Source organism: Augochlora pura, chromosome 10, assembly GCF_028453695.1.
Source record: "Augochlora pura isolate Apur16 chromosome 10, APUR_v2.2.1, whole genome shotgun sequence".
NCBI classification, from domain to species: domain Eukaryota; kingdom Metazoa; phylum Arthropoda; class Insecta; order Hymenoptera; family Halictidae; genus Augochlora; species Augochlora pura.
The window spans coordinates 5,532,633-5,553,596 of record NC_135781.1 but is presented as its reverse complement, the minus strand read 5'-3'; the positions used below and the strand labels follow the sequence as shown (position 1 = coordinate 5,553,596).

Below are 20,964 nucleotides of genomic sequence, written 5' to 3'. Positions count from 1 at the left end.
GTAATTAATATATAATATATAGAATTTATATAATTTATTATATAATATATACTAGATTATTATTATTATTATATATTCTATTTAAGATTATTGACACTGTGAAGATACTTTCAGCAGTTATTTATTCCAAACTAGAGACAAATATTACAGTAAACATTGTTAAAAATTCAAATAAATATATTTCGTTTGCAAAAGAACTTCGCGTAAAATAAAAATAATCTTCGACAATTGCAGCAAAGAGAAGTCACTGTCTTTAATATTTCAAGTGAGTTGAAAACATTGTCAATATTTAGTTTTGATTATATACAATAATCAATGTTATTTAATTCTTAATTCAATTTTAATTAGCCATGTTTGCCGTAAATTGCATAAAATCCATAAACCTAATATGAGAGGATTAATTGCAAAAAATAAATTAAAACAGAGAACAAAAACTGGATGAAAAATTTAAATTGTACTAAAAATTGCGATAACATTGAAGTTTGTAAGTAGCGGTGAACGTTCGATTTATATCAAGTTTTGGCAAATCGGATGGATGATTGGCTCCCCGCGCCAGTCTACATAGAACAGTCGATTACTCTGACCTTCATCATTGTCGATAATTCTGAAGCAAAGCCCGGCCAGTGTCGGCTAACCCCATGTTATGGCTAGCACGATGGTACGACTATAATGAGATTGGCAAAGCGCGATTATGGAAGGGAACACACCGTAATAGCGGCTAGCTAAAATACACGTATTTTGAAACACACGGCGCGCGGGGCGTGTACAGGAGAACAGAGCAGCGAACCCTGTATGCACACATATCGCAACGTCCACCCACACGCGCGATATTTATTCGGGTTGTAGCCAATATTTATGGTTTGCTCAAAACTGCAATACGGTGCGCGTAAACACGCCGTCAGCTTGAACGGGGGGCTGTTTCCCTGTGCGTTTGTCCGTAGCTGTGACAAACACACGGGAAGAATATCGCCGGAAATGAAATCGATATTTCGACGAGTGCTTTTCTTAAAAAAATCGTTCCTTTTATTTATAAATGATAGAAACGCTCGCGACACGGCCGACGAATTTATTCGTCGCGCCTGCAGTTCTAAACAATTTTTTTTTTTAACCGGCCAAGTCGAGGCACCGCTGCTCGTTTTCCACAATTTGAATTTTTCTATAAAAATGCAAATTGCTGCGAAGCCATTTTCTTTCGGAAATATAGATTGCCGCGAACGAAATATGGAGGATTTTTCGCTGTCAAAGTTTTATTATCGGGGCGCGGAATATTTCTCGGAATCGGGTGCTCTATAACTTTTATTGGTGATTGAGTGTCATTATTGGGTTATGGATTTTACTAGTACTTTTAGAATTAATATATTTGCTAAGCATTTTTGGAATTGATATATTTTGTTGAAGTTATATGTATTCAACTGTTAAGAAGACATTGATACGTTCAATAGGTTTTTTTAACAGAAAATTTCAACAAAATATATTAATTTTAAAAATACTTATTTCTAGTATATATAGAAGGAATACTATAGTAATAATTAAAATCACCGATCGTATAGAAAAATATTAACCCTTTGCACTCGAAGCCATTTCAAGTCCAAATTAAAAATAGATTTCTCGACCAACATTATTCACATTTTATATTACTTAACACATTTGACTACTTTACATTTTTTAACACTTTATAATTCATAAAACGATTAAACTTTTAACAATGATTCAACAATTGTCACTAAACCCTCAGAGTCACCATTCGATTGCAAAGGGTTAAAATACCCCGTCAGTAACATATTAATAAACTACCTCTCCTCGCTCGTTTATTATAATAAATACACATTACAACGCGCAGAATAAAACGAGAATTCTCTCTCCGCAGATAACACGTTAACAAAGTTAGCCTAACGAGCACGAGGCGTCCGATTCCCGTCACGATCCGCAACGTCCCACCGCGCCATCGCCGTGCCCCCCCCGAACGTTTCCACAATTTTAAGATTTCGCGAACGAAGCAACAGAGAGCCGGTGAACAACAGCGAAACATTTCAATGAACGTTTTCCCCCATTAACCAAACGAAACGGATCCGCGTTCGAACTCGTTCACATTCGCGCCCCCCCCACGCTCCGCCAAGTTTAATAAACCCGGCAATTATTTCCGGGCGGTCGGCGCCGCTTGTTAAATTCCATGCAAATTCGACAGCCGTTATTTTGCATAAATTAATGTTCCATTCGTTCGTTCGACGAGGACAATTTAGCAGCAGATGGGACGAGAAAGTAGCGCCGCGGAAAACGACGACGACGACGACGACTGTCGGACGGCTAACGAGTCGTCGCTGTACCGATACCGATCGTTTGACACCACCCGGTCCCGTTTCGACTCTTTATGCGGGATTTTCGAACCCCTTTGTTCACCGCCGATACGGCGTTATTCGAAGCGGGCAAAACCGGTGGAAGAAACATTGTTGGGGCGTCGCGGCGTTGTCGGTGATAGCGACGAATTTTGAGGTTATATGTGTGGACTGTATTAACACGTTGAATGCCACGCCCATTTTACAGGAATTGTCCGTGGCGCCACGATGAATTTTCTATTATGCGATACATATAATGTCACATAATAAAACTATATTTCATGTATAAATAAAACTATTTTCAGATGTTTTATAAGGCATTCATTTCCTCACACCACTACGTCAACGATGATAATAATAAAAAAATTATAAGTATTGTCATTTGTTTAAATTATATATATTTTCATCGATCTGAGCGCGCCGGTCACCGGTGGCCCCCATGGCGTCACTGCCAAGTTCAGTGCCGGTCACCGGTGACCCCCGTGGCATTCAACGTGTTAAATGAAGGACCGGAATTTAGCGGCGAAGAAACTTATATATTTAACCTCGTACTATTTACACCTATCCTTTGGAGGTCTGAGGTCCTCGAATTTTATTCCAACTCTAACGTTCTAAAAAATGTTGTCTCTCGAGGTAAACTGCTACCCCTCTCACGCATTTCTAATACTCGCTAATTGGTTTTCCATAATTTTATATTTCTATATAATATATTATATTTCTGTATATTTCTATATTCTATATACTAGGTGGTGGCGATATTTTAAGAAAGACGAGAAATTCCTCCAGGTGTAATTACGACTGGTTATCGTTGCAAACTAATATGGTGTTTACCTTTCGGAACATCCCTTTTTTATGACGCGTCTTGGCTATTGAAGCCGAGAGAAGCGAAATCCTAAAACTAGCAACAAAGTACGCGTTCTCTCGGCAGAAAAATTATTTTAAATCTGAGGTGGATAGCGGGAACAAATAATTATTCTTTCTACCACACTCGATTTATCGACACGGAATTTATTTTAACCTTTTAGACACTACGCGCCACTATAGTGGCTTTCGCGAATGGCTCGTGCTTTACTCAATTGTTCTATTATTTATTAAAGCAAACAATTCAAGTGAAAGTGTGTGTATATACAATATATTAAGAAAAGAATATATGTTATTAGTACTATATATAGATATCCGGAAAGAAATATATATTAAGAGAAAATCGTAATTTAGTTACGAAAAACTTTATTTGCGCAAAATCCTGCCGTACCTAAAAGGTTAATGCGGAGCGTACACGCGAGACGTCTATAGACGAAGAGTGACGCCTCGGCGACGACCGGAAGGAAGATCGCTCGCCGATCGTCACCTCTCGAACGGATCAATTGAGCCGCCCAGTGCACACATCGATTAACTCCACTTTTTGAAAAATCTTAAATTTAAGTGTCAAAGCACTTGGTATAGTCATAACTTTTTGTATTTATAATAACTTTCCTGAATAATAAAGATTAACACCATTAAACGGCAAAATTTTTTTTTTCTTTTTTTCTTTTTAGCTATTTTTTCTTGTTAATTTTCTACATTAAATAATATTAATTTTATACATTAAATTATACGTTAAATGAAAGCTATATCTGTATTTATTCATTCTACATTATATATATGTGAATCTATGTTATAACAGGAATTTTAAAAATCAATGTACATCATTTCATCGCGTTTCTCGACTTTTTGTTTTATGGAGTTAGTCGATGTGTGCACTGAACGGCTCAATTACAATTGCACCGCTGGTAACGGTGAACGAACGGTCGCTACAAATCTAAATTGCCTACCAGCCGTTAGCGAAAAGTCCTAATGTCAAAAATAGCCGGCTAGGTACGCCCGTGTTACAAAGAATATTGCTGCCGGGCGCTAACAAACATCGAACAGAAATTAGGGTAACAAACGTGAAACGAGGAGTTCGTTGCGACGGCGAACACAATAATTGGCCGACGACGGTTTTCCGCTTTCGCTTTGCTTATTTGCCAGGGAACCGTCCGCGGCACCTTTGTAAAGTCTCACCGGCTCGACTACTCGCTATTCGCTTCTCCTTTCGAATGTTCCAGAGCCCCGGGCGGCGTTTCGACATCGGTGGCCACAGGATAGAGTACGAAGCCACCGACGAGGCGGGCTGGTCGAGCAAGTGCGTTTTCACGGTGGTGCTGCGCCAGGAGTGAAACCGCGGTGGCCGGCCGCGATCAGCTGTGCAGCCCGAGCTGCCGGTGAGAGAAACGACGAATCGCCGAAGAACACGGGAGGGATATCCAGGTAAACGGGGCGGGCCGGGGTCAATGCTAGCGAGACGGAAGAATAATGATAAGGTAATATAAATGGAAATGCGCGGCGGCCGCGCTTCAACGCGTCCCGTGTGCCGAACGCCCGCTGTATCCGGAAGGCTGAACGGAGGACGAAACACGGGGGGGGGGGCCGCCTTTTCAAGTACACGCGCGGGCGTATGTTCAATTGATTTATCTCGGTCGGTTAAGTGTCGGCGGCGTGAGCCAGATTTTCCAAAATGACTTACTGCCTGGAATGTTATCCATACATGCCGGGATATTAAAGAATAAATTATAATGAAATGATTGAATGTAATTGCATTATTTAACATAGCCTTGACTTATTGAAATGTAATCTATATATGCCAGAATATTAAAGAATAAAGTAAATTATAATAAATTGATTAAATACAATTAAATTATTTTAACGATAACCTTGACCAGTAAGGAATATTATTTATTAGTGAATAATGATGCTTCTAGTTTCTGATGATTATTAGGGAAATATGACTTACGCCGCTGTGATTCTGACACTTGGTCGACGTTGAATGGATCGTCACCTTCAACCCTTTGCTATCCTTTGCACGTTCCGTCGATTTTATACAGCAAGAATTAAATTATGATGTATTTTTTGTTTTAGTAGTTTTAAGAAGTTGGAAACGTCGTAAAGATTTACGATGTTTTCACTGTTTTTGGCTGCCATATATTTATTTTATTTTACCATTTATGCTATATATCGATGCCAGTTTTGCTATAAATATATGACATCCGCCGTCTACTACGTCCGACGTCGCCGCTTGTGACGAAATTTTAAGTGTGACGCTTAACCCCTTGCTACACTTCAATCACCCTGACACGTGACGAAGGCTTCTAGTAATAACCTATTAATTGCATAAATTATTTACGTAAATCTAGCTGTACTGTAATATAAATGTTCTTTTTTCTTAGAAATAGAAATGAGAAACTCCTAATCATTGTAACCATAAAGAAAATAATACGACAGGGGATTGATTATCACGAGTAATTCACCAATCGCTGAATCAAACCTCCGAATTTGGAAAATTTTTTTCAAAAAATTGAAAATTTATTTTGATTCAAAATTTTCAATTTGAAAAAAGGCGGAATCCCTTCTAGTCTCGCGCCCAACACATTCAATCATATCTCCACACAGAAAACTGATATTTAACCCTTTGCACTCGAGGTCATTTTAAGCTCAGCTCCAAAATTGCTATTTTGACCAGCTGTAGTATAGCACTTAGTATAATTTATGCATGTGAAATTGAGTCCTGTGACTCGCAAAACTGTTACGCTTTTAACCCCTCGCAATATTATTCCTTTCAAGCTTCGTTAATCAGCATTTATTTATCCTTAATATTTTAATAGGGCCAGACAATTTTTGTTTCTTTTATTATTCTTATTAGTTTCTAGACTTTAATAACAGAAGAATTGATTTTTATTTCAATGTAGTGGAAATTAATGATATTAATATTTATTAGATCCTGCATGAAATCTGTATCACGAGTCTGACTCGTTATTATAGTGCAAGGGGTTAAGAGAACGGTCTTTAATAATGTGAACATTATTTTATTAATTATATAACAATTTTCATTGGTGCGTCAGAGGCGCCACTCGAGTGCGAAGGGTCAACAATACGCAGTAAATATCACTCGCTCGAGAAATATAATTTCTGTCGAGAAGCCGTACCGACGAATACCGCCGCGAACGCGAGAGATCGCGATTTCCTCGGCGGGTTCGATTCTCCCCGGCAAAATACGATATCTATTATCTAGGATCTAGAGTACATACGCGCACGATGTACTGGACTGGCTCCGCCATTCGGGTAGGTCCTCTTGAACTTTTCGCGGCTGGCTTTTCGCAGCCCGTGATCGCAGGACGTATTCGTCCCAACTTTCTTCAGGATACAGCGGGTCGCGCGCACACACGTTTCAAACCCCCCCGCAGCGAAAGGCGAATTTATCTCGGATTCGACGGGGAGACTCGAGCGTTACCATGAGCACGATCGACACGCTGAGAACTATGTAGGTATTTCCGCAAAAATCTGCAACGTTCGACGATGTCGTGGCGCCGCCGGTTTCGATCGTCTTAACGGAAGAAAATGGCGACTGTCAATAGCAATTCGAGCGCGCGACGATCCGCGGACCGTTTCATTAACCGTTAGGGGTTATATTGACCCTGTTTCACGGGCCTTGTTTCACGGTAACAGGAAAATAAATTAGACATTATTTTCCGTTCGGTTTTCGACTTGTTTTACAGCGGAACTTGTGCGCCAGGAATTACTTCCTGTACGCGAAAAGTGTTCGCACCCCTGTCTGTCGGAGTAAGTTTTTATAATTAAACCGGGCGACCTAAATTTCTGTGAAATATCAGAGCGAATAGTGTATTAAACGTTGACTGAAAAATTGGTTCCAAAAATTGATAATGTTTGAACATGACGGAGAAATGAAAATATTATTTTCAGAACTTTTTATCGAATTTAAGGAATATTAAAAAATGCATTTTGCTGATTTTTATTGACTCGTTTTATTGACACAGTATTTAATTATAATGTCACATTTTATTTGATTCTGAAATTACGTTTTATTTAATTCTGAAATTACATTTTATTTGATTCTAAAATTATATTTTATTTAATTCTGAAATTACATTTTATTTGATTCTGAAATTACATTTTATTTGATTCTAAAATTACATTTTATGTAATTCTAAAATTACATTGTATTTAATTGTAAAATATCGGTTACAGAGAAGTTATAAAAATGTTATTCAGTTTGAAATGGTGCACCTTTTTACAGAGACTGTATCTATTTCTTTGCAACTCTTTGAAATGAAAATGTTTGAAATTTCTGCGTGTACTATTCTCGTACAACCTGCGGGATGAATTTATCAATTGAGAAAATCGAGTTCGTCCATTGATCACCGTTAACCTATTATTTCAGCGATTTCATATTTGATTATTTAATTACACCGGCGATTTAGTTTAATATTAACGAGAGTATAAACTGCGCTTATTGCTGCAGGCTTTATCGGCTTTTATTCGCCGTGTTCGTACACATATGTCTGTCATCGAAAGTTGCTCGTTGAGTTTAGTAATTATTCATTGGACACATTTAACAATAACAGGATTCAAATAAAATTCAACGATAAAATAGTGTTTCGAAGAAATCAGAAAAATCATTGTATCATTATTTGCATTTCTCTTCTTTAGAAGTACGACAGAGATGTTTTCAGGTTATGTAGTCCTAACCTGTGACAAGCGACATAGTAACTAATCGAGCGAGAAGTAAATTCAATTACTGTGGAAAATAAATAAATATAATTACTATGGACAGTAAATAAAAACTACTGAAATTGAAACTAGAAATAAAAATTAAAGTTAACAATTATTGTTTTGTTTTCCCCTAGCCTTAAATCCGTTTCGCTAATACGATCAACATTGTGTTTTAGTTTTAGAACGATTCATTTTACTGATAACAGAAAGTTTAAAAATATATAAAAAAATTGAAATCATTTTTATAATATTTTCAGAATTTTCGCTTTTTTACATGTATAATTTTAACAGTATAAACAATTAGTTAAATCTAAATTGAAAACATATAGTACATCTAATACGATATATACAAAGTTAATCGCACTTGAAAATGAATCGAAGGCACAGTAATTAACTACCCCACAGTAACTGGCTCCGAGCCGTAGAAACCGGACAAAATTGGTCAACGCGACTGCGAAGCAGATGTTTCGTGGCAACCCAGGGTAAACAGCGGTACTTCTACAGCCGCGAGTTTTTATGCAAATCTCGCGTTGTCATTTGTAGATCGAAGCGACTAGATTATTCGAAGGACGTTCGTTCGATTTGCATGTTCCGCTCGCGAGGGGGAGCAGGATTCGTGCGTCGCGTCGAATCGCGTCGCGACCCGTCGCTTTTTCCGCGGTGTCATTTTTAACCGAACGACGATCGCGAAATCCGTCGGACGTGTCGCGCGCGAAATGGGGAGGGCGAGGTTTGGATCCGCGGCGCCCGTTCCGACCGACGGTCGATAGCCCCTCCCCCGAAAATTTTGGCCGGCGATGTTCGACGGTTTAACGAAAACTGCTCGCGATTAATTTCGAAATTGAACGGTTCGCCGATTCCGCTTTTGCGCCCGTTCCGCCCGTCGACCGGAACAACGATAGTTTTAATCCTGTCCCGCGAACGTGTAAAGGCCGGCTCCCCTCTCGCGGCCTGTCCCGGATCGAAACGAACGAATTTATGGAAATTACAAAGTCCGACGTCAAAGCGGCGCTGGTCACGCGCGCTCGGTACACTTATTTTTGGCGAACCGATGAACCCGCGCCGCGATTACCGCGAGCGCGGTCTTCAATTTCCGCGGAATTCCCGCGTTTCGCGTTCGCATCCGGATATCGCGTCCGAGACGCGTTAATTCGACGCGCGCGCCGCTCGCCAATCGACGCTTTAACCCTTTCGCTACGAGTACCGAATAATAACCGGCGTCCATGCAATAACCGATATAAATAACAGAATTATATGTCTTAATATTAAAACTGGAAGAACTCTTAATAATAACACCTTTTTGTTTAAAAAAAATACTGTTTTATTAAGCACAGTTTTTATTTAACGCTTAGCACAATTTTTATTTAGAGGACTGTCCATGTGCGAATTTTCGGCGTGGTGCCTTGTACAACGAGAGTGTCATGCGGGTAGTGTTCTCGTACCGAAAGGGTTAATTAATCCCGGTCGATCCGGTTTTTTATTCGACGATCTTGTAGGATCGAGCCGCTCCGGGAATTAACAGGAATTCGAGATCGACGAGCGCCGTGGCAGCGGCGGCGCTTCTTGTTGCCACCCGAAAGCGACAAATTGTAGAGTCGTTCAAGATAATGGCGAGAACGCTTGCGAATTCTGCCAGCCATTGTGCTTTTATCGGAAACCTTCTCAATTAGCAGGCATTGTGCCGTTGCTCCGCGACCGTCGACGCACGTTTTACGCAAGTATTTGTCGATCTCGCTTGCAGCTTTGTTCAAACTGTTTACTAACGTGTAAACGCGGCTATCGGGGGGTTGATTATTTCTTTACGGGGCATCGTTTTGTAATTTCTGGAAGTCTATAACATGCAATTAAAAATTTTTTGCAAAATTGTTTAGTTGGCTCGGGTAATATTATTTAACAATTTCGTTTGGGGTTATAATATTCGATCGCGAAAATCGCAGACGTGCAACCTAGTCTTAATTAACAAATGTCTATTGTTTATTTATTAAATCTTAGCAACAGTCAAATTTTGTGGAAAATATTTCTACGAAAGGTTCAACAAAATTAACGTCCTTCAAAAGTAGCTAAAACTGAACAATTAAGGATGTATCCTTTTTTTAATTATCACTGATAATTTCGACAGTCTAACACGTGCAACATGGTAGCGTGAAAGCCTCCCGAGACCAATAATACGTCAGAACGATTTTAGAGTGACAGTAAAGGGTTGTTGTAATTAACGATAATTGTATCCCGATGATTCGACGAGAAAAAAATCAAATCTCGTCGAAGAAGAATCGATGTCGATCCGTACGTAAGTAACTCCACTAACATAGCGTGTCAGAATCGAGAATAAACGAATGAACACAGGAGTGTCTGTTGGTAACGGGGGTAATTGAACCCGAGGTTGTCAGCGCGACAACATTAACTCAGACTTCACGAACCAGGAACGTGAACGGAACCGATTTTATTAAATACTTATACATATGTGTCAGCGAGCGATCGACATAGAAAAACGTCGAATTCAGTCTCGACAGTAAATCGTTAAAGATTTGAAAATTTACAAATATACGATTCGATGCTTCGGAGTCGACCACGTGTTCGATCAACGCTCCGAATTATCGAGCGGAATGTGTACCGATCCGTACATTCCATTTAGAGAAATTAACCCCTTGCCGTACTTTGACGAGTCCGACTCGTGATAGAAATTGGCTTTTTTTAAATTAATAATTGAGTATGAATTATAATAATATAAATTATTAATTACGGACGTTATTCTGTTCTTTAAAGTTCGGATAGAATTCTAATCCCATTATATTAATATTTAAGCATTTAAGTATATTCAGGCATGGGATGAACATTAATGTTCTGTCTCTTTTAAGTAATTATACCGATTGAAAAATTCCTAATCGCAGCGACTGCGAAGAAAACGGTACGCCAAGGGGTTAATCTGTAAATCGCGATGTCTCGATCGAATGGAATTCACGATTTCTGTCCGCGTAGTTCTGTCCCGTCGGTCTTTTCTGTTCCAAAACTTCGCGGGACACGACTAAACTAATATCCGAAACCTTAAGATACACAGTGTACCCCCCCTTGATAACGTAAGCGAACCGGAGACAACCCGACCGAAGGGTGCGCGCGCGCGCGAGAGCCATCATCGGCCGATGCGAGATCGAACGGCGGCGCCGCAGAGAGCGCGGGTTCGAGGCTAATTGTCGGCTAACCGTTTAATAACTATAGGGACAATATGTGGGAAATATAAATTAGAGGTCACCAGAAGTTTGTGATACCTTCAATTGTACCGATAAGCGTTGTCGTGTTCGAAGTTGTAATTTTTAAGGGAATAAAGCGAGAGAAGGAGACCAGAGAATGGGAGAATGTTTCTTTTGCATCCGTCGTGAACGCGTATCGGTGATTACGAAGCACCGTGAATTATGATCATCGTTCCTAGATCCCCGACGATCGAGGAACTGCTGGCGGAACATTTATTTTCATACGTAGACGATTCAAGGTTTCATTCGAATATTAAAGATAGCAAGTAGCGATTCAACGACGCCTATTGCCATAAACGACTGTTTGCTTTTCACTCGTCCTGAAAATGTCAGGTTATGTCTATCAGTATACAGGGTGTTCTAAAACTAGAAGTAACTTTTTCTTAGCAGAGAATCTCTCTTCAACTTCAACGAATTGAACGTCTTAAAATAGTTTCAGTAATAATAAATAATAATTATTGATACAAAGTGTAACACTACAATGACGACAGAACTGTCAGACATAAGCCTGATTTTACACGCCCACGTCTAATTGTTTCCAGCTTGCAAGTCTGCCAACTAAATGCAAACTATGCAATTTGAATACCTCGTGTTCGCATTTAAAAATCTTCGTATCTCTCCATAATAAAGTCCTTCGTCTCACAGGATTGCCATACCACGTGTCCAGTCGTATCATAAATCCGTCGCTGGTCGCGTTCAGTGCAATATCGTTCGACACAGCGACGTTTCTAGACGACGCCACGGCAGGTTCTCTCCATCATTATCGAACGACGTGGTCGCGAAAGGCAGCGAATACGTAATAAGCCGCGCGCGTCTGACAATGGGCTGTTAAGAACGCGACAGAACGCGCGCGGCGTGAGTCACGGGACCTGGCCTTGTAAAACAAATATAAACAGCCACGGCGGATCCCGTTTAATCTCGTTTATACGATACCCGTCGCATCCCGTTTTAATATGCGCCCGCGCTATCCTTTAACGCTCTCTCGCAATTACCCGCCGTAGATCCCTCGCGTTTCATTTGGCGTTTCTTTCAGTCCGTAACGCAGTCGGCGATATGCATAATCCAGAAACGTCGCGGTAATCATTTGTTACGTTGTTATTCGAGCGGCTAAAAATTTTAACAAGACAGCATGTTGGTTTTACAATTCCCCGGAGTACTGAAATCTCCTTTTGTTTGCTGGATTACATTTTGTCCGGCGTGCCGTCCGGGTGCTGTTTATTAGACTGCGGATTTTCATGCGAAATGAAACTTGTCCGCATCGATTACGCGAAACAGAAGTTAGATAAAAATTTATATATTTGTTCAATGATATGGACAGGATATTGACGATGTTACAGTATTTTTAAATGTTCCGTATTTCGTTATTTTTGCTGAGTACGTATAAAATCCGCAGTCCGTTGAATATTAATCACTGCACGCGAATGAACATTTTAATGATTGAATCATCCGTTAACGAAACAGACGTATCCGCGGACTCGTCAAACTTTCTGCTAGCTCGGAAATGTAACGAGGAATGTTTTCGATTCAAATTGATATATTTGTATTTTTATTCTCGCTGCCTGTGTAATTACACTTAATTCCGCGAGGCGACGTTGGCGGTAGCGCCGAACGCAACTAGGTTAGGACCCTTTTAATTCGCAGCGATACAAATATTGTCAGAGGTTATTAAGTTTATTGCCGAAAGTTTCCGCCTGCGTGCAGCTTCGTGATCGACGGTACCGGCGTGACGTGGGCTCTTACACTAAGAACTATGGTAGTTTCGTAATTAAGGAGCGTAACCGACGAAAGAAAACACCGCGGGCATAGCGTAAGTAAAGTTTTGTTTATTGTTTATCGATATTCCCTCCGGGCCACTCGCATATCATTGTTAAAAAGGAAACAAAACTAAGAAATCGTTTACCATCGTACGACATTACAGTAAATGTATAAAATTTATGTATCAAATACATGTATGTATATATGTATATGTATATTACAGAGAGAAAAGCTACCCGATTTAATTCCTAGTCGAATCTCCTGTCTGAACCTCGTTACAGACAACGCTGAATGGCAGTGCAACGCTTCGGCAACCGTGGCTGTGTCTGTTCTGACCCGTCTTCGATTTTCTTTTCACATTGTCACGCTTTACGAATTCATTTTTCATGCTGGGTAAAATGCATACAATATTTTGCAGTAGCAGATACTATGCAGTTTGGAATAATTAATATTTTAAATACAGTAGAAATTATGGCGAATACAATATATCTTATCTTAATAATCTCAAGCAGATTTCTTCTAAATTGCAATGGAAGGATTTCTTTATAATAAGAATTATCACTTGCATTTCTTATTTTAATAGTCGCAAATAGATTTTTATTTTCAAATTGCACTTGAACGTCTCCTTCACAATAAAAATAATCGTTAACTTGCACACTTCGTATTTTCTAATTGCCAACTCGAATACTAATTTTTCTTTAGTTTAATCGTCGCTATTTTCAAAAAGTCTTCTTTGTTACAACAACGTTGCTCAACAGAAACGCTTCTATTCCCGTGACAACAGCATGCGCAAATAGCGCTCGCATCGTTCAAAATTCGCATCGCCTCGGCGAATCCTTCGAGTCAATCTAGAGGAGTTGTGTAAATACAACAAGCGCGCACTAAAACAGATAGCTACTGCTCTCGGCATCGTGCAAATAAAATACTGTTTGGGGAAAAAAAAGCTAGTAGCAGCAGGTAAAATATTTTGCTTCGAAAGCTGTATTTATGGCTTACAATCCGGCAGGCTATTTACTGTTCGAGAGAATATTTTACCCAGCTCTGTACACGTTCTAAGAGGATCCGCGACCATAGAATGAAACAAAAAGCGAACAACAAGAAGATACGGGTCTGCTGCACTAGCCTAATCGCGATTGCCGCTAAAATACGTGGATCTGGCCGCGAATTAATTATGCGGCGGTCCTAAGTCCTACGAATGTACAGTCTAATTAACATATCGTCCATAAGCTATGAAAAGTGCGTGCCCCGATCAGCGATCCTCGCCGATTAACCCTTGACAGCTCGCGAGATTACGAATCGAGTTTCGATCGTTCCAAGTTAACAAACAAAAAATCGCTGTTCGTCGCTGTCTTAATTAAACTCCGAGCGCGTCACTTGAAGAAGTAGGCCGGGAATATAACTTTTAATAAGATAGATCGGTATCGGAACGTCTAGCAATTAGAGCGGAGGGCGAGGAGGGTACTTATGTTAACAATTTCAATGGATACCAGGTTGACGGTTCTGCTCGTACGTTCTTCTAATGAATTAATTACTCGAATAGAAACGCACCAGACTATCAAGACCTGAAAACTATTTATTTAATAACAAGGCTAATATATTAAATGCATAAAAAATAGTTGCGGCTATAGCGAATCGATTTTATATTTCTAATACGTTTAGTCCACTGAACAAACATTGCCGGATCGTAGTATGCAGGTTGTTTTGAACTTTGCACTCGGAAACTGTCTAATTTTTCCAGAGCAGGCAAAATTCTAAACAGAGTTCGCCACAACATATGCTTGATATGACCTCGTTTCGGAAATACGATCCGCGGTGTTTTGCATAATAAAACACGAGCTCGTAATGTTAGGTGATTTGCATTTTGAACGAAAAACGTTCAGTCCGTCGTATCTGTAATTATTAATCTATTACTTCAGTGTACGTGTCGCGCTAATCTTTTCTCTGCACGATTGGATATTGGGTGTACGAGATTGCACGTTTCGAAAATTTAAGCGCGCCGTGGTACGACCAATTGTTTATAGACGTGGACGAATATAATAAAATTGAAATCTGGTTAGACGGTCTACGATAAGACATTTTTATTTGATATTTACTGTGCTTACCTTACGGCGGTTAAGAAAATCAACTTTTGTTAGAGTTTTATTTAAAACTCTTTTTATAATTATAAAAACTTTTTTTATTATTTAAAAAATCTTTAAAGATTGCGTTTGTATTAAGTGGCTGGAAGAATCGAGGACTACTGCTGGAACGTCACAGGTAAGACCTACCCCATGCATATACTCGGTGTTCTATTGTTCATTGTTACATATATTAATTCCGTGCGAAATTAAAAATATCTGAACTAATTTTAAAAAACGTAAATTATATAAAAATATCTTTCCTCTATTAATAACTGTATAATAAGGGCTTCTGAGCCGTCCATATACAGAGTGTCTCGTCTCAATGCAATGAAATGTCTCATAATGGATGGAAATCACGAATAAGAATGTTTATACAAAAGCTAACCAGTATAAAAAAAATCTTACATATTATCAACAATTTTGTCATTTATATAAAGCCTTAGTTAACCCGATTTTTTAAAATTGTGTCACACGTTTCACCAAAACGGTTTGCAAAAATGAAAACAACACAAGACGTAGAAAAATGATTAGACACCTCAACATAACCTCAACCAAATCGTAAATAATATCTCACCGTAACGTCCACGTCCAATATAAACGCCCGTTAACCGAACGATCGAAAGCGGCGTTCGCCGATCCGGCTAGCCAAGGGTTAAGAGTCAAAGATCGTTATCCCGCGAAGGCAGAAGAAACACCGCGGTCTACGGGATTCCTTAAATCCGGTCGATCGAAACGTCTCGTCCGCCGCGCGCGGGAAATCGAATCGGCTTTAATTAGAGTTAATTAAAGTGAGGAACGAACTGGTAACGCCTCCGCCGTCCGCCCGCGCGGCACCGCGGAACTCTTGACATAATTTATGCGCGAGCCGCAGACCAGCCTTTCTTCGACAGTTAAATTACTTTCGGTTATTGCGGCTCGTCGGGAACAGCCGTGGTCCGGGGAGTCGGGTCGATCCTTTACGCGCAACATTTACGCCGCGGCAATATTCTAGTCAAGACATGGCCCCGGCTGTAATGAGTCGTCGGCGATGCTAAACGATCGGTCCTGGCCGAACGCTGCTGCTGCTGCTGCTGTTGTTGTTCCTGCTGTTGCTGTTGTAGCTGGTGCAGTTGATGCCGTTGCTCCCGCAGCTGTTGCAGCTCGTACTGTCTCGGGTGTCGATCTGCGAACAAACGAACGGGTTATTCGGAGTTACATAGAGTCCGACAGTAACTGTTGCGGGATCGCTAGGCGCTCGTTCGCCGCCTATAACGGGATCCGATCGAATACAATCGCGGTGACATAACCTGACATCGACTTCTCTTGGGTTCGGATTAATGGCACCGCGGCGCCTCGTTTGCGGCGAGGTTTCCGCATCCAGCGACGATGATGGGACATGGAAGGACTGGATTGAAGTTCGATTGTCTCTCGTCGCGGACCGACGTTTTTGTAGCCGTGTCTGCCGGCTGACGAACGTTTTCGATACGGTGTTACAAGCTGGGCTTACCAGCCGAAATGTAAAACGCTTGCGTGATTCGCTCGGTTGCACCATCAAACACTGTGTACAGGTTAGTACAGCAATATCTCTATTATAGTTAACGATAGTGAGAAATGCTAGTGGAACAAATTGTGCAGTTTAAAGGGAGTGGGACTTACGGTGGAAAGCTCACAGCTCTTGCCTCATTATACCTTAACCAAACTGCACAACATAGTGATACAAAAGAGTCAATTTATTAGAAAAAATAATGAAAAAAAGCGCTTCTACTTAACGTTAATTATTTTTTATTATACACTCGTGTCGAATTTTTAACGAATTAATTAAACGCCTAAGAGCTTTCAGCTTTCGAATTATTAAATCAAATGTATTATTCAAACACATGTCTGCTTCGATTACAGATACATTTATTATTACATGAATTAATAACACAAACGTGGCACAGCCCGTTGTATATTTTAGTACTCAACAAAAATTGTTGACCGCATAGCACGCTAACGATGAAATCGTTAATTGATGCAGCTGAAAGTTATCATTAATTCGCGAAGTTTATCGACATGTACTGTCCCCGCTCGACTAAATTTGCTTACGTATTGTATACACGCAGTATAGCGCAGCGGGTACAGTGTGTCGCACGCTCTACAATAAATAGAACAGAATGTCGTTGCCTATCGTCATAGGTCAAGCCACTCGAACACTTTCCCAGATGCTCCGACGGCAATGTGTGTCGCATAGCGTCGTTAGCCGGAGCCACCCTTGACACACAGATGCAATCAATTCGAATATGCAAAGGGAATTGTAAATTTTTAGGACGCCCTGAGATAGCAGGAGATTCCGGTTTTAATTGGATTAACCCCTTGCACTGCAATAACGAGTCAGTCTCGTGATACAAATTTACTGTACAGATCTACTAAATACGCGAATATTATTAATTTGTTTTAAATCGAAATCAAATTTATTTTACTATTATCGAAGTCTGAATACGAAAGAACATAATCGCAATGAAAGAAACAAGAATTGTCTGATCCTATTAAGGAAAACATTAAGGACAAATAAGTGCTAATCAATGCAGCGTGAATGGAATCGTAGTGCAAGGGGTTAAGCAATCTGTATTTTTTATTGTTTATGAAATACCGTGTAACTCGAACCTGTATAAATTTCCCAGGTAAGTATATTATACATTGTATAATCCATAATTAGACCGTGCAGTTTTATGCAGAATAGATTTGCATAAAATAAATTTCTATTCATTACCAGATGCAAGATAAATATTCATTTCTTTATAATTTTAATAAGATAAAAAATATAGAACTACCTTTAAAATTTTCAAATGATATCACTGTTTATAATTTGATTCACTTAGTTTTTACAGTGATTAAAATAGACAAATAAACGTTTCCTTCTTTCTAAACTTAATTAGTTCTAATTAACTTTAAAATTACCGCTTAAAATACAGAATCGTGCAACTATAATTTTCCTAAATTAATTTCCGCGCTATCTTCATGTTCTATTAACAAACTAATAAAATAAGTGGAATCGATAAAATTCAATCTCTCCTTCGGCAATAATTTAACGAGCGTGTCACGGTTAGACATAATCGAATACAATTGATCGGATCGACTTTATGGCTTTACGACACGTGATTAATAAAATATCGATGTCATCGATCCCGATACGAATGATTTAATCCCGCCGACACGGTCCCCCATGTGCGGCCGTCGCGCGGCACCGCCGCTTAAAATGGTAATTCTTTTCGCGGGGCGGGTTTCGCAACACCTGTTCGCGAGGCTCAACATAATAGTTTATCGAGATTCCCGTCACGAAGCCGGACAACAACCGGCGGCACAGGTACGCCCCAAAAACCGATCCCGTATCGCGCGCAGCTGGGCGACACCTCGAATCAACAAACATCGAAACGCAGAGGGCGAAAAGGAACGAAAAAAAAAAGAGAAACGCGGCGCGCCACGCGGTGCGCCGTTATTCGACGATTCCATGCCCCTCTCCGCCCCCTTTTTTCCATCATAAATCATTAAACGTCGATCGATATCGGATTAATCATTGTCGTCCGTAATTCAAACAGATACCTAAATCCTTGCCGGACTGATTTATCCCCGGGCGCGATACCACGAGTGTTTCGATCCCCGCACGGTGTGTCCTGCTTCCTTTTTTTTCAATACAAAACACGTAATCTCGTTCACGGGCGGCGGCTCTTAAATAAAATAAAACCGTGATATATTTCAAGCCGGAGGATTTCACGTTTCGACAGATCCCTGTTAAACCGAAACGGTTCCTCGGAACTCGGCATAATTTAAAGAACAGATCCGTTTTCGTTACCGCCCGGCGATTTATTCCGTCGGGATACGTTTTCCAAATATTGCTCGGCGAATCGATTCCGGAGCTATTTGAATGATTGCCGCGTTTTATTTATCTTGCTCGTCTTGGCATTTTCCTTAGTTTCGCGGGCGCTTAGTTTTGTGTCAAATTATAATTGTTTCGCCGAGACTGTTTCAATGCGAGGTGACACTAGTCAAAATGTTTTTGACTTTTTAAATTATTATAAGTATTATTAAAGTATTATAAGTATTATTATAGTATCATAAGTATTATTATAGTACCGTAAGTATTTTTGTAGTATTATAAGTATTAAAATATTGTAAAAACATTACGAGGAAAATTTTTTATATAAACTTCTTTGTTTAAGTATATGTCAGGTTATGTATCATAGAAATCGCACGAGATTTAAATAACCTATCCTATTATTTTTAATATTCAAATTTCGTTTCGATTCAGAATAAATGATTAACAAGTATGGTTATAATTATCAAATTATGCACGAAATAATCATTACCAGACTGACTCATTATTATATTGCAATGATTTAATAACAGACGAGCAGAATTGAATTTCGATTTAAAAATAGCGATTAATATACATATTTAGTGTTACATGTTCGAAATCCGTGTACCGAGTCCGACACGAAATTATGGGGCATGGGGTTAAACGCGCATGTAAGCGTGTACCAACGGTGGTACACGTGGCGCGGAACGTGTTAACCGATATGATGAGATCACCAGCAATGTTTACATCGACGCTCGTTTCACCGACGTTTGGGCGTTATGTTTACCAGTCAGTGGTACTAGGTGACTACCATCGCTCGCAGTTACCGTACTTGTTTTGTCACGGTTTGTTTTGCTTGCTTCCGTAATGGACATTCGCTCGTACATAAATAAAGGTAAAAAAATAAAGTAAATAAAATAAATGTCGGCGGAACGCGTGTCGATGGAAGCATTGTCGGTGAAACGATCGTCGGTGATTTTATACAAGCCCCGAACAAAATGTACGGGGAAAAAGCTGTTTGTAACTCGATCCTCGCGTGTACTTTAATTAAAACTTAAAAAATAATAAATATGCAAATATGTTCATTTTTTATATTATATATTTACAGCTACTTTCAAGCAAAATAAGAATTGTCTCCACTGATTACAAAATAAAGAAGCTACAAACATCTGTATCTCGTTGCTTAATTATTTTAATAAATTGCATACAGTGCAACAATATTTTTAAATCCCGTAAATCGTTTTTTACTGTTTCATGAATGAACTTTTGCAATGAATGCAAGTCCGCAATCCTTTTCAAAAGCGAAGGCGCCGTCGTATCGACGTAACCGCAACAGCATAAACCAGTGGAAGTTAACGAGGGGAGCAACAACTAACAAACACACCGAGAATCGAAATTTGTGAGTACCGCGCCTGCAAACAATGTTTCTACAGCGTGTCGCAGAACGAAATATCTGTCGTGGCAGGATGCTTGAGTGCAATTTAATACACACTCGTCCCCGGTTTTCATTAATTATGCTGAGTAATTAAATTCCATGGTCAGTAATTCACGATTTACACGCCGGAGTTTCCACGTTCTACGTGTGTAGACAGGTGCACGTGTAACGCGGGATCGAGCGAGACGAAGTACGTCGACGGTGGAGCACACCCCGCATTTTCTTGCGGGGTGCATTTTCTTGCAGCCCTTTTTGAAAATATATACTAGATGTTGCGCAACGGGGATCCAGTTTTGCCGTGCACTTGGCTTTGCTATAAAGGCCGATTATATTATCCAGGAATTTTAGAACTGCTTTTGGATCGTTTGAGCAGAAAAATTACGGAATTTTCTTTGAAGTTTCGGAACGAAGTCTGAAACGTTCCGAAACCGTTTATCAGGGTATTTTCCACAGAAATAATAAACGGGCCGGTTAATGGAACACCGGAAACAGCGAAAATAATTAAAAACTGTTAAAGTAATTAAAATATGTTAGAACATTTAAAATATGTTAAAATAATTTATATCTGTTAGAATAATCGAAATTTATAAAGATAATTAATATCTGTCAAAATAATTAATATTGGATGAAATAATCAAAATCTATTGAGATAATTCAAATCTGTTAAAATAATAAAAACTGT

At 39.5% G+C, this 20,964-nt stretch overlaps 2 protein-coding genes across 6 annotated transcripts in view; one reads left to right on the top strand and one right to left on the bottom strand.

Annotated features, from left to right (window-relative positions):
• Positions 1-7,215, top strand: part of LOC144476208 (uncharacterized) — an 83,621-nt gene extending 76,406 nt beyond the window's left edge. For all 5 annotated transcript variants that reach the window (XM_078192880.1, XM_078192881.1, XM_078192882.1 and 2 more), the window contains one exon: positions 4,418-7,215. In XM_078192880.1, coding sequence (XP_078049006.1) covers positions 4,418-4,528 — 111 coding nt within the window. In that variant the 3' untranslated portion in view covers positions 4,529-7,215. The remainder of the gene's footprint in view (positions 1-4,417) is intronic.
• An 8,632-nt stretch (positions 7,216-15,847) lies between these two features.
• Positions 15,848-20,964, bottom strand: part of LOC144476563 (uncharacterized) — a 131,808-nt gene continuing 126,691 nt past the window's right edge. Inside the window, exon 21 of the mRNA XM_078193661.1 lies at positions 15,848-16,198. Coding sequence (XP_078049787.1) covers positions 15,993-16,198 — 206 coding nt within the window. The 3' untranslated portion in view covers positions 15,848-15,992. The remainder of the gene's footprint in view (positions 16,199-20,964) is intronic.